The sequence below is a fragment of the Colobus angolensis genome, unplaced genomic scaffold (assembly GCF_000951035.1).
Source record: "Colobus angolensis palliatus isolate OR3802 unplaced genomic scaffold, Cang.pa_1.0 Scaffold89, whole genome shotgun sequence".
Lineage (NCBI taxonomy): Eukaryota > Metazoa > Chordata > Mammalia > Primates > Cercopithecidae > Colobus > Colobus angolensis.
This window is the reverse complement of record NW_012122820.1, coordinates 3,784,226-3,797,973: the sequence shown is the minus strand read 5'-3', so window position 1 is coordinate 3,797,973 and position 13,748 is coordinate 3,784,226. Positions and strand designations below refer to the sequence as shown.

The 13,748-nt window shown below is 50.7% G+C and overlaps 2 protein-coding genes across 2 annotated transcripts in view; both read left to right on the top strand.

Moving 5' to 3' along the window:
• Positions 1-10,273, top strand: part of FOXM1 (forkhead box M1) — a 31,607-nt gene extending 21,334 nt beyond the window's left edge. The window contains exons 4-8 of the mRNA XM_011931097.1: positions 1,428-1,556; positions 2,529-2,573; positions 3,164-3,233; positions 3,421-3,596; positions 8,276-10,273. Of these exons, the coding sequence (XP_011786487.1) occupies positions 1,428-1,556; positions 2,529-2,573; positions 3,164-3,233; positions 3,421-3,596; positions 8,276-9,301 (1,446 nt within the window). The 3' untranslated portion in view covers positions 9,302-10,273. The remainder of the gene's footprint in view (positions 1-1,427; positions 1,557-2,528; positions 2,574-3,163; positions 3,234-3,420; positions 3,597-8,275) is intronic.
• A 569-nt stretch (positions 10,274-10,842) lies between these two features.
• Positions 10,843-13,249, top strand: LOC105503954 (uncharacterized protein ENSP00000372125). Its single transcript, XM_011931094.1, has 3 exons — positions 10,843-10,913; positions 11,097-11,178; positions 12,695-13,249. Exons 2-3 carry the CDS (start codon positions 11,107-11,109, stop codon positions 13,247-13,249), a joined length of 627 nt encoding a protein of 208 aa, XP_011786484.1. The 5' UTR covers positions 10,843-10,913; positions 11,097-11,106.
• The last annotated feature ends 499 nt before the right edge of the window (positions 13,250-13,748 follow it).

The following is a 13,748-nucleotide window of genomic DNA, read 5'->3' as shown; positions in this document are numbered from 1 at the left end:
TCGGTGTCAGAGCCACAAATGAGGTCTTCTCACGGGTGCTCAATTCCAAGCCAAGTGTGCTTTGTTGTCCTCATGCTAGAACTCTTTCTTTCTTTTTTTTTTTTTTTTTTTTTGAGACAGAGTCTCGCTCTGTCACCCAGGCTGGAGTGCAATGGCAGATCTCAGGTCACTGCAACCTTTAACTACGAGGTTCAAGCGATTCTCCTGCCTCAGCCTCCCGAGTAGCTGGGACTACAGGCGTGCACCACCACACTTGGCTAATTTTTTTTGTATTTTTAGTAGAGACGGGTTTGACCATGTTGGTCAGGCTGGTCTTGAACTCCTAACATCAAATGATCTGCCTGTCTCGGCCTCCCAAAGTGCTGGGATTACAGGCATGAGCCACTGCACCTGGCCCCTCATGGTAGAACTCTTAACTAACTTTACTCCCTTCCATCAGCTTACTTTCCTAGTTTTTGTTTGTTTGTTTGTTTGTTTTTTGAGACAGGGTCTCACTCTGTTGCCTGGGCTGGAGTACAGCCTTAGCCCCCTGGGCTCAAGCTCTTCCCTCCTCAACCTCCCAAGTAGTTGGGATAACAGGTGCACTACCACAGTCCACTAATTTTTTTTGTTGTTGTTGTAAAGACAGTTGCCCAGGCTGGTTACTATGTTGCCCAGGCTGGTCTGAACTCCTAGTCTCAAGCACTCCTCCTGCCTTAGCCTTTCAGGCCTTTCAGTGCACTGTGATTACAGGTGTGAGCCACCACACCCAGCCTTAATTCCCTAGTTTCCTGTTTGCTTGTTTGTTTGTTTGAGGCAGGGCCTCACTCTGTCAACCAGGCTGAAGTGCAGTGACACAATCTTGGCTTGCCTCAACCTCTGCCTCCCAGGTTCAAGTGATTCTCCTGCCTCAGCCTCCCGACTAGTTGGGACTACAGGCATGCGCCACCATGCCTGGCTAATTTTTATATTTTTGACAGAGACAGGGTTTCACCATGTTTGCTAGGCTGGTCTCAAACTCCTGGCCTCAAGTGATCCACTTGCCTCGGCCTCCCACAGTCCTGGGATTATAGGCGTGAGCCACCATGCCAGGCCTAATTCCCTAGTTTCTTAATTTCTCTGACCCACGTGTCTTGCTATTGATCACTGCCTCACAGTCTTACTCTGCTTTTCTAGCCCCTGACAGCTATCCAGGTCTTTTCTTTATCACACTCTAAGGTTGGGATCAGTCTTTATTCCCGTAGAATAGATGGGTTTATGGCTGAGGGTGACAGCTCTGCCGTGTGGAGCGTGAGGAGAGTTGCCAGGAGGCAGGGCTACAAAGACACCAGACGAAGCCTGTGCTAAGCACAGTGGGAGGGGCCTGAGGCTGGTTTCCCCATGTGTTTGAAGGGTGATGTTTCTGAATCTAAAGTAGCTGATAACCAGTTGTCTTGCTCTTCTTCCAGAACTCCATCCGCCACAACCTTTCCCTGCATGACATGTTTGTCCGGGAGACGTCTGCCAATGGCAAGGTCTCCTTCTGGACCATTCACCCCAGTGCCAACCGCTACTTGACATTGGACCAGGTGTTTAAGGTGAATGCCCTGCTTTTCTCTAAATAGGGCCTAAGTTGGAGCCATCTCAAAAGGGAAAAAAAGAAAGCCATCTCAAAAGGAAACAAGTTCTGCTAGTGATGCTTTCATTTGATCAGGGGAGAGTTAGAAGCCAGCCACCCAATTAGTGACTTGCACAAAACCCACTGAATTAAGTACAGTTGACAAATACCAAATGACACATTTTTGTGCTAGACCAGAGCAAGGAGAGGGCTGTTCTGACCCAACAGGGAGGGCTTCCCAGGGCAGTGTTCTCCTAACTTCCCTGTGAATGGGAATTGCCTGGGACATTGTTAAAACACAGCTTCCCAGACCCCTCTCTTGGGGTTCTTGATTTAGTGCTTCTGGGATGGGCCCAGGAATTTGTATTTTTAGCAAGCATCTCAGATGATTCTGGGAATGCTTGCTCTAAAAAAAGCCCTTCCTGCCGGGTGTGGTGGCTCACGCCTGTAATCCCAGCACTTTGGGAGGCCGAGGCAGGTGGATCACCTGAGGTCGGGAGTTCGAGACCAGCCTGACCAACATGGAGAAACCCCGTCTCTACTAAAAATACAAAATTAGCCGGGTGTGGTGGCGCATGCCTGTAATCCCAGCTACCTGGGAGGCTGAGGCAGGAGAATCCCTTGAACCCAGGAGCCAGAGGTTGTGGAGAGCCGAAATCGTACCACTGCACTCCAGCCTGGGCGATAAGAGTGAAACTCCGTCAAAAAAAAAAAAAAACCCTTCCTTAGGCTGGAGACCAGAAGCTGAGCTACCAGAACGTCTTTTCAGAAAGAAGCTATTTTGGTATTTCAGAGTGCCTATAAGGCTGCAGCCATTCTCCTGGGAGGGACAGTTGTCTGGGGTGTCTTTTGTCATCAGTCAGGAATCGGTGTTTTTCCCGATCTGGTCAAATGGACCACGTTGGTGGTAACTTCATCTCCTTTCTCTCCCACAATGCCTGGCCGCCACCAGCCACTGGACCCAGGGGCTCCACAATTGCCCGAGCACTTGGACTCAGTAAGGTTCTTTCCCTCTGGCTCGGGGCTTAGCCTTGTTTTCCTTTCACTGCTCAGCATGGCTTTATGGACAGAGACAAGCTGTGATGTGGGGAAGGGTGCCTATGGCCATGTGACTACCAGCTCCAGACACAGAACACCCTGAGGCTCGGGCACACACCCACTTCCCTCCCCTCCCATGGGCATCACAGGGGTACGCTGAGCAGAGCGGCACGTGGCAGGGGAGCATGCTGCAGCGGCCACACGCGCATGGCGCCAGCCTCACGGGCGGCAGTGTGCTCGCTCACTTTTGTGCCTAGCTTTTCTTTGTCACGCATATAGCTACCTGCTCTGGCATCCCCCAGGGGTGTTGAGGACATGTGGGTGAGGCGGTAGTGCCACTCTGCCATCACGTGTCTGTAGGCCACCCACCGGCCCACTAATCATGGTTTTGGAGGCCGCTCGCCTGCGTCCATCCCCTCAGGTTGGCCTCCTCTCTCTGGGCTGTCGGTTAACGCAAGCACACGCCACCAGAGCAGCTGGTGGGGTTTTGCTATCCCCTCTTTACCTTATTAACACAGGTTTCTTTCTCTCCCCACCTGCCACAAGCAGCAGCAGAAACGACCGAATCCAGAGCTCCGCCGGAACATGGCCATCAAAACCGAACTCCCGCTGGGCGCACGTTAGTATGGGAGAGTGGGCCTCAGGCCTGGTCCTTGTTCTGGGGGCATAGCTTTAGGGAACCAGACTTCAGGATTCTGTTCCCACCTCAAAGGGATCTGAGCCCAGAGAGGGAGAGCAAAACTCCTGGGGCTGAGAAGGGGTGTACTCCAGTCCCCCTGCTCCTCATCTTTCGTGTTTCCTCCTAGGGCGGAAGATGAAACCACTGTTACCACGGGTCAGCTCATACCTGGTGCCCATCCAGTTCCCGGTGAACCAGTCACTGGTGTTGCAGCCCTCGGTGAAGGTGCCATTACCCCTGGCGGCCTCCCTCATGAGCTCAGAGCTTGCCCGCCACAGCAAGCGAGTCCGCATTGCCCCCAAGGTGGGTGTCCTGTTTTCCTCTGAAGAGAGATTCTGGCCAGTTAAGAATGTTGAACCTCCAGCTTGGCAAAGCACTCTGAGAAGTGTTCCTTGAGAGCTTATAAATCTAGTTGGGTAGACAAGGCATAAAAACATAGGGAAGTGTAATAGCATTAGAAGAGCTAAAAAGGTATTTAGATTACAATGTAAGTGGTGTCAGAAGGCCCATAAATACCTGATGAGTTTGTAAGAATTCAGACAAGGGTGATTGTGATAGATAGACTAGGATGCTTAAAGAAGATACACAAGGGAGGCAGGCCTTAGGAAGAGGTGGATTTGGCCGGGCGCGGTGGCTCATGCCTGTAATCCCAGCACTTTGGGAGGCCAAGGCGGGTGGATCATGAGGTCGGGAGTTCGAGACCAGTGTGGCCAATGTGGCGAAACCCCGTCTCTACTAAAAAATGCAAAAATTAGCTGGGCGTGGTGGCACATGCCTGTAATCCCAGCTACTCGGAAGGCTGAGGCTGGAGAATCACTTGAGCCCAGGAGAGGGGGTTGCAATGAGCCAAGATCACACCACTGCACTCCTGCCTGGGTGACAGAGCGAGACTCCATCTCAAAAAAACAAAAAGAAAGAAAGAAGTGGATTTGAGGCTAGACGCTGTAGGTCTCACTTGTAATCGCAACACTTTGGGAGGCCGAGGCAGGGGTATTGCTTACAATCAAGAGTTTGAGACCAGCCTCGGCAACATAGCAAGACCCCAGGCTCTGCTAAAAATACCAAAAAAAAAAAAATTTAGCCAGGGTGGTAGTACATGCCTGTGGTACCAGCTACTCAGGAGGCTGAGGCAGAAGGATCACTTGAGCCCAGGAGGTTGAGGCTGCAGTGAGCCCTGTTTGCACCACTACACTCCAGCCTGGGCAACAGTGAGGCCCTGTCTCAAAAAAGAAAAAGGAGGCCGGGCGCGGTGGCTCAAGCCTATAATCCCAGCACTTTGGGAGGCCGAGACGGGCGGATCACGAGGTCAGGAGATCGAGACCATCCTGGCTAACACGGTGAAACCCCGTCTCTACTAAAAAAAAAATACAAAAAACTAGCCGGGCGAGGTGGCGGGCGCCTGTAGTCCCAGCTACTCGGGAGGCTGAGGCAGGAGAATGGCGTAAACCTGGGAGGCGGAGCTTGCAGTGAGCCAAGATCTGGCCACTGCACTCCAGCCTGGGCCAAAGAACGAGACTCCATCTCAAAAAAATAAAAATAAAAATGAAAAAGTAGATTTGGGTAAGCAAAGAGGTGTGGAGAGAGCATGCTAATGGGCAGTGCCATGGAGGCAGGAAATGCAGTCTGCACCTGGCAGTAGTAGGGTGACTGGGTCAGACTAGCTCAGGGTTTCTCGAGTAAGTCCTATTAACGTTCACAGCTGGGGAATTCTTTGCTGGACGTGGAAGGGACTGTCCTGTGCATTGAAGGGTGTTTGGCAGCATCCCTTGTTTTCCCCACTAGATGCCAGTAGCACCCACCACAGGTGTGACAATTAAAATGCTTCCAGACGTTGCCAAATGTCCCCTGGCAGGGAGGGAATCACCCACCCCTGCTTGAGTATCACTGGTCTCGCTTGAGGGGAAGGTGAGAAGGGTAAATTCAGAGCAAACCTGGATCAGCCATCAGATCTGCACTTAACGCTGTTAGAGCGTCTGTAAGTCAGGGCTGACACGTAACCAAAGCGAAAGACTTCCCCCATCCCCTTCAGGGAGATGAAAATAGCATAGACTCTGGAGTTTAGAGCAACTTGGGTTTGCTTTTTTTTTTTTTAATATACAAAATATTTTAAGCCATGCACAGTGGCTCACACCTATAATCCTAGCATTTTGGGAGGCCAAGGCAGGAAGATCACTTGAGGCCAGGAGTTCAAGACCAGCAAAGTAAGACCGTGTCTCTAACAAAAAAAAATTTTTTTTTTTTTATTGGCCAGGCATTTTCATGGATACCTGTTGTCCCAGCCACTTGGGAGGCTGAGGCAGAAGGATTACTTGAGCTCCAGAGCTGGAGGCTGCAATGAGCTATAATCGTGCCACTGCATTCTAGCTTAGGCAACAAAATGAGACTGTCTCTAAAAAAAAAATGTCTTTAATAATAAATAAGATATATTACACACAAAATTATATTAAAAAATACATAATTGAGCATAAATGCATTAATGTGGTCGTAGCATGTACACTGTTTTGGTTTTAATGCAGTGGTTTTTTTTCTCCCCTTTCCTTTTTGGCTCCCCTCTCCACCCTACCATCACCCACATCACCCCTACTCCCAAGATAACTGGTTGATAATTTATGATGCTTTCTTGCCTATTTTATCAATGCTCCTAGTTATAATACACATGTATAGCGGTAGCCATTTTATATGTACACATACAACACATAGAACACTGATAATGTAATCGTGTTGTACATACTTCTCTACAGGTCTTTTTTTTTTTTTTTTTTTCTGAGACGGAGTCTCACTCTGTCGCCCAGGCTGGAGTACAGTGGCATGATCTTGGCTCACCGCAACCTCCCCCTCCCAGGTTCAAGCGATTCTCCTGCCTCAGCCTCCTGAGTAGCTGAGATTACAGGTGCCTGCCACCACACCCAGCTAATTTTTGTATTTTTAGTAGAGACGGGGTTTCACCATGTTGGTCAGGCCGGTCTCGAACTCCTGACCTCATGATCCGCCAGCCTTGGCCTCCCAAAGTGTTGGGATTACAGGCGTGAGCCACCACGCCCAGCCTCTACATGTCTTAACTCAAAAATACCTCTTGGAAGTTCTTCCAAGTCACTTGGCATAGTTCTAATTCATTATTTTTTAGTGTCCATGTAATATTCCATGATGTGGCTACACCACAAATTTTTCAGCCATTCCACTTTTATGGACATATTCTGTTTCTCAATTTTTGCCCAATGAATGACATTGCAATAAATATGTTTGCAAGGATCTCTCTTACTAGTGCTTTCATTTCTCTAGGATAGAGGCCCAGATGTAAGATTGCTGGGTGAGAAGGTATTTTAAATTCTACTAAATATTGCTAGATTGCTTTCCAAAAAAGCTATGATAAGTCATGTTTAAACCAGCAATATATAAAATCTGTATCTTTGCCAGCAGTTGGTATTATTAGTCTAATATTTGCCAATCTAATGTGTATAGCTTATATCTTTTTAATTTTGTTAATGTTTTATTTATTTATTTTTAAATCTTTTATTTCCATAGGTTTTTGGGGAACAGGTGGTGTTTGGTTACATGAGTAAGTTCTTTAGTGGCGATCTGTGAGATTTTGGTACACCCATCACCCTCTTGTTTAATTTTGTCTTTCTTTGTTTATCAGTAAGTCTGAGCACCCTACCATTACATTTGGTGACTTGGAATTGTCCTCTATGAATTGCCTATTTATGGGCATCGCCCATTTTTCTAAAGGTTCTGTTATCAATTTGTGAGAGCTCTTTTTTTTTTGAAATGGAGTCTTGCTCTATCGCCCAGGCTGAAGTGCAGTGGTGTGATCTTGGCAACCTCCACCTCCCGGGTTCAAGTAATTCTCGTGCCTCAGCCTCCCGAGTAGCTGGGATTACAGGTGCCCGCCACCATGCCCGGCTAATTTTGTATTTTTAGTAGACACAGGGTTTCACCATATTGGTCAGGCTGGTCTCGAACTCCTGACCTCAGATGATCTGCCCACCTCGGCCTCCCGAAGTGCTGGATTACAGGCATGAGCCACCGCGCCCAGCCCTCTGTGAGAGCTCTTTGTTGTTAAAATAATCTGTCTTTTATGCTGAAGATATTTTTCTACTTCTATTATCTCTTTTCTTTTCTTTTTTTCTCTTTTTTTTTCTTTGGAGATAGGGTCTTGCTACGTTGCCTAGTCTGGAGTACAGTGGTATAAGGAAGGCTCACTGCATCCTTGACCTCCCAGGCTCAAGTGATCCTCCCACCTCAGCCTCCCACCTGTAGCTGGAACTACAGGTGCATGCCACCACGCCCAGCTAATTAAAAAAATTTTTTTTTGTAGAGATGGGATCTCACTATGTTGCTCAGGCTGGTCTCAAACTGGCCTCAGTGTCCCAAAGTGCTGGGATTACAGGCGTTGTTTGTTTGTTGTTTCTTAATTTTGTTTATGGTATCTCTTGCCACAGTAAAATTTTACATTTTTATGTAGTCAAATGTCTCTCTTCTCTTTTACAGCTTCTGGGTTTCCAGTCTTGGTTAAGAAGGTCACCCGCACCCCCAGATTGTATATGTAGTCTCCTAGATTCTCTTTCAGGATTTGTATGATTTTAAGGTTTTCGTTTTTTTTAAAGCCAGTCAAATTTAGCAGTTGGGGGTTGTGTACCAACTTTAGTGACAATAATGTCACTACCCACTACCATCAGAGCAGCCTAAGGTTCTAATTTGCATGCGTTAAATCTTTGTAAGCAGTGTAAGATAGGCATGCAATTTTATTTTCTCTCAGATGAATGCTATTATAATTATGCCACTACATACTACATACTCTCATCTTTTACCCCCAGAATTGAACTACCAGCTTCAACATATATTGTATTCTCATATTTAATAGATTTTAAGACTAAAACGACACAAAGGATCAGTACCGATATGTGATTTTTTGGTGCGTCCTGTCTGGTGACCGTTGGTTGAAGCCAGAGTTCCCTCTCACCTGGTCTCTGTTTCCCTTTCAGGTACTGCTAGCTGAGGAGGGGATAGCTCCTCTTCCTTCTGCAGGACCAGGGAAAGAGGAGAAACTCCTGTTTGGAGAAGGGCTGTCTCCTTTGCTTCCAGTTCAGTCTATCAAGGAGGAACAAATCCAGCCTGGGGAGGAAATGCCACACTTGGCGAGACCCATCAAAGTGGAGAGCCCTCCCTTGGAAGAGTGGCTCTCCCCGGCCCCATCTTTCAAAGAGGAATCATCTCACTCCTGGGAGGATTCATCCCAATCTCCCACCCCAAGACCCAAGAAGTCCTACAGTGGGCTTAGGTCCCCAACCCGGTGTGTCTCAGAAATGCTTGTGATTCAACACAGGGAGAGGAGGGAGAGGAGCCGGTCTCGGAGGAAACAGCATCTACTGCCTCCCTGTGTGGATGAGCCGGAGCTGCTCTTCTCAGAGGGGCCCAGTACTTCCCGCTGGGCCGCGGAACTCCCGTTCCCAGCAGACTCCTCTGAGCCTGCCTCCCAGCTCAGCTACTCCCAGGAAGAGGGAGGACCTTTTAAGACACCCGTTAAGGAAACGCTGCCCATCTCCTCCACCCCGAGCAAATCTGTCCTCCCCAGAACCCCTGAATCCTGGAGGCTCATGCCCCCAGCCAAAGTAGGGGGGCTGGATTTCAGCCCAGTACAAACCCCCCAGGGTGCCTCTGGCCCCTTGCCTGACCCCCTGGGGCTGATGGCTCTCAGCACCACTCCACTGAAAAGCGTTCCCCACTTTGAATCACCGCAGAGCCTCCTCAGTTCAGAACCCTTAGACCTCGCCTCCGTCCCCTTTGGCAACTCTCCTCCCTCAGATATAGAAGTCCCCAAGCCAGGCTCCCCGGAGCCACAGGTTTCTGGCCTTGCAGCCAATCGTTCTCTGACAGAAGGCCTGGTTCTGGACACAATGAATGATAGCCTCAGCAAGATCCTGCTGGACATCAGCTTTCCTGGCCTGGAGGAGGACCCACTGGGCCCTGACAACATCAACTGGTCCCAGTTTATTCCTGAGCTACAGTAGAGCCCTGCCCTTGCCCTTGTGCCCAAGCTGCCCACCATCCTGGGCACTCCCGTGGCTGAGCAGTCCGAGGCTCAGTGCCCCCCCAAGCCTCTGAGTGAGGACAGCAGGCAGGGACTGTTCTGCTCCTCCTAGCTCCCTGCTGCCTGATTATGCAAAGGTAGCAGTCACACCCTAGCCACTGCTGGGACCCTGTGTTCCCCAAGAGTGTCTGATTCCTCTGCTGTCCCTCCCAGGAGCTGAAGGGTAGGAACAACAAAGGCAACGGTGAAAAGAGATTAGGAACTCCCCAGCCTGTCTCCATTCTGTGCCCAGCAGTCTCTCACCTTCCCTGATCTTTGCAGGGTGGCCCTTGTAAATAGTGTCAGTCCTCCAAATTATCCTCTAATTATAAATATAAGCTTATTTCCTTAGATCATTATCCAGAGACTGCCAGAAGGTGGGTAGGATGACCGGGGTTTCCGTTGACTTCTGTTCCTTGCTTTTAGTTTCGAGAGAAGGGCAGACCTGCAGTGCACGGTTTCTTCCAGGCCAAGGTACCTGGATCTTGGTTCTTTACTGCAGGGACCCAGACAAGTGGGTCTGCTTGCCAGAGTCCTGTTTGCCCCTCCTTGCCACCTCTCCATGTTTCCAAATGAGCTTTCCTGCAAGAAGAAATCCTGGTTAAAAAAGTCTTTTGTATGGGGTCAGGAGTTGAATTCGGGGTGGGAGGATGCAGCTGAAGCAGACTGTGGGTGCCCAGATGTGCGCTATCAGATGTTTCTCTGATAATGTCCCCAGTCACACCAGGGACACTAGCATTGACGAGGACTCAGGTGGAGGCTTGAGAAGGCCAAGAGAGCCCCTGACCTGCCTGGCTTCCTCAGCTTGCCCCTCAGCTTTGCAAAGAGCCACCCGAGGCCCCAGCCTAGGATGTGAGCCGGCTTGAGAACACTACTGTAACTATCTACTCAATAAAAGTGAGGGTGGACACGCTGGGCTCTGTGGTTTATTGGTGTCTGATTCCTAAGGCACCAGGAGAGGCTGGGAAAGAAAGGGTGTTGATGGAGACAATGGTGATAGGGAAGAGGCAAGGCCAGAAGTTGACCCAAAGAAGCCGGAGCACCTTGCACAGGCACACACTCGACAACACAAATTGCCGCTTTTCCCAGCGTCAGTCCTGCGCAGCTCACCTCTTTTCCCTGTCGTCTCCAACCTTGTTCCTTGGGACCTTTGGACCTGCTGGTTAACTTAGGCCTTTTGAGGGTTCCTTAAGGAGAAAAGCTCATGAGGGGTAGGGCTCCCTGAACATCAGGGCAGGATGGGCCCCGTTACAGGTGCTTCATGTCCACTGCCATGCCCACCCTGAGGCCTGGGAGCCAGCCTGCCCTGCTTTTCTCCTGCTCTGCAGCAGCTCCTGTTACCATCTTTTGCAGTCAGAACTTGAAGAGCGTGCTAGCCCCTGCCTATCTAACCTGAAAAGCAGCCAGGGGCCCAAGGGACACAAGAGCCTCCAGGGACAGGTGAGGGCCTCCTCTCTGCATTACCGCTCAGGCAGCATCACCATAGCAACCCCAGGAGTAAACAATGGTGCCAGAAAGGGTTTCCCCACAAAGCCGCTCCTCCTGGCTCTGAGGCCCAGAAGAATGGCCAGTAACCAGCAAAGATCACTCAGAGGACCCAGTCACCCACCTCAGATGGAAGAACCGCTCCTCCTGGCTCTGAGGCCCAGAAGAATGGCCAGTAACCGGCAAAGATCACTCAGAGGACCCAGTCACCCACCTCAGATGGAAGAACCTTTGCTCCTCCTGGCTCTGAGGCCCAGAAGAATGGCCAGTAACCGGCAAAGATCACTCAGAGGACCCAGTCACCCACCTCAGATGGAAGAACCTTTCCTGCAGGTAGGGAGTGGCCCATCTCTGCTGCCTACATTTTTGTACCCCACCGGGCTACAGGCTATCCCCGATAGTGGGCCAGGCTTTCTTCCGGGCAGCTGACTGCCTGGCCCGTACACTTTCTGCTGTCTTCCCCTTTTCATCCTGTCACACTGGGAACCCAGAGCTCAGAACACAGAGGAGACGCCTTACCAGTGCCGCACCTCCCAGTCCCACCCACTGGGGGGATCTTGTAGAAATGACTCAGGGGCCCAAGCTCAAGAAACAGGTGGGTTTTTGCAATCAGAACTAAGTCCCTGGGGCCAGGCACAGGGGCTCACGCCTGTAATGCCAGCACTTTGGGAGGTCTAGGGGTATGGATCACCTGAGGTGAGGAGTTTGAGACCAGCTTGGCCAACATGATGAAATCCTGTGTCTACTAAAAATACAAAATTAGCCAGGCATGGTGGCGCATGCCTGTAATCCCAGCTACTCAGGAGGCTGAGGCAGGAGAATCACTTGAACCCTGGAGGCGGAGGTTGCAGTGAGCCGGGACTGCACCCTTGCACTTCAGCCTGGGCAACAAGAGCAAAACTCCGTCTAAAAAAAAGAAAAGCCCCTGGGGATGGACAGGAGGGAAAAGCATTTTAAAAGAGACACATTTTTGTTGTGGTCAGGCACTGTGCTAAGTAAGGCCATTTCATTGCACCCAGCACGGTATGCCAAGCAAGAGCACAGACAGAGGGCTTAAGTCCCAGCTGTCACTCAGGCACCAGCACCCTGCGTGAGTTACCAACCCTTACTGCATCTTGCTTTCTGCATCTTTGAGACGGGGACAATAGCAATACTTGCTCATAGAGTTGTAGGGGTTAAATAAGATGCATGTAAGTATTCAGCACAGCGTCAATATGTATTTGCTGCTGTTTATTTCATGGGGGGCAGGGTGCAGAAAGGGGAAGAAGGAGCTGGCCATTCTAGACGCTTTCTGTACTAGCATTTTAATGAGGAGTGGGAGGAAAGCGTCAATGACAGAGAAATGAGTATTGAGAGGAGTCTGGGATGGGAAGACACCTGGCTCTATTTTCTGGAGAAGGACTTTCCTGGTATGTCGCCAAGACCAGAAGCAAGTGAAGGTGGGCTGCCCCCCTTGGCATGGTAGGGGGCATTTCCCTTCATGATTTCCTGAGGCCTGATGTACCCTCTAAGGAGCACGTTCCTGGGTGGGAATGTGGGGACACCAGAAGGGAGGAGGGAGGTGAAGGTAAAGAGTGAAAGCCGAGCACAGAGGGTGGGAAGTCAAAGCCAAAATATGGTCAATGGCAAGAGACCAAAAGATGAGTGACTGTGAAAATGATACGGAGCAGCCATAACTGCTGCCGGGTGGGAGAGGGATAGGGATGTGGCCCTGCCAGGACTTCTGTGTCCTCATGAGAATCCTGGGCTGGTGGAGGCTGTGCCTGGGAAGGACAACAGAGTGCCTCGTCCACCTTTCTGCACCCCTGTCTGCACAACCTTCCCCAGGCTCCCTTTTGTCTCTCCCTAGATGGTCCAGGCCAGCAAGTCCCTCCCACCCTCCCAAACGTGGGCTCAGCGTGAGTTCTTCCTCCCCAGTGAGTCCTGGGAGTTCCCCGGCTTCACCCCGCAAGCTTACCACCAGCTGGCCCTGAAGCTGCCGCCCTGCACAGATATGAAGTCCAAGGTGCGTCAGCGGCTCATCCATCCTTGGAAAGGTGGCGCCCAGCACACCTGGGGCTTTCACACGTGGCTCGATGTGTGCCGTCTGCCTGCCACCTTCCCCACTCGGCCTGACAGGCCCTACGATAGCAATGTCTGGCGCTGGCTGACAGACTCCAATGCCCACAGACGCCCCCCCACGGAGCACCCCATCCCCCCTCCCTCCTGGATGGGGCAAAACAGCTTCCTGACCTTCATCCACTGTTATCCCACGTTTGTGGACATGAAAAGGAAGAAGCAGGTGATTTTCAGGACAGTGAAGGAGTTGAAGGAGGTGGAGAAGCTCAAGTTGAGGAGTGAGGCAAGAGCACCTCCACTCGATGCCCAGGGCAACATTCAGCCACCAGCGAGCTTCAAGAAGTAAGACGGCGCCTCCTCAGGGAGCCCACCCAGCCTGCCCTGCCCTGCCCTGCCCGGGTGACCCCTCCCTCTCTAGGGCTCCTGTTTCTAACCGGGACTCTGCCCTTCCCACCTCTGGTCATCTGAAAACCAAACTCTTTTCTGAGTGTAGCTGAAAGGACAAGGTGGAGACAAGGTAAGAACAGTGAGTGGAGGCACGGAATTTCACTAAAGTCTGGGGGGACAGCTACGCAGGAGACACCTGCTAGGCACTGGGGATACGGAGAAGTGTGATTCAGTGCCTGCCCTCAAGGAGCTTTGCAAAGATAGCTATCAAAACAAGGCTACACGTGCCAAGGGCCCAGAGTGTGAGACGGAGGGTGTTATGAGGAAGTCAGTTATTAATGTAAAGAACTGGGCTGGGCACAGTGGCTCAAGCCTGTAATCCCAGCACTTTGGGAGGCTGAGGCGGGCGGATCATGAGGTCAGGAGATCGAGACCATCCTGGCTAACACGGTGAAACC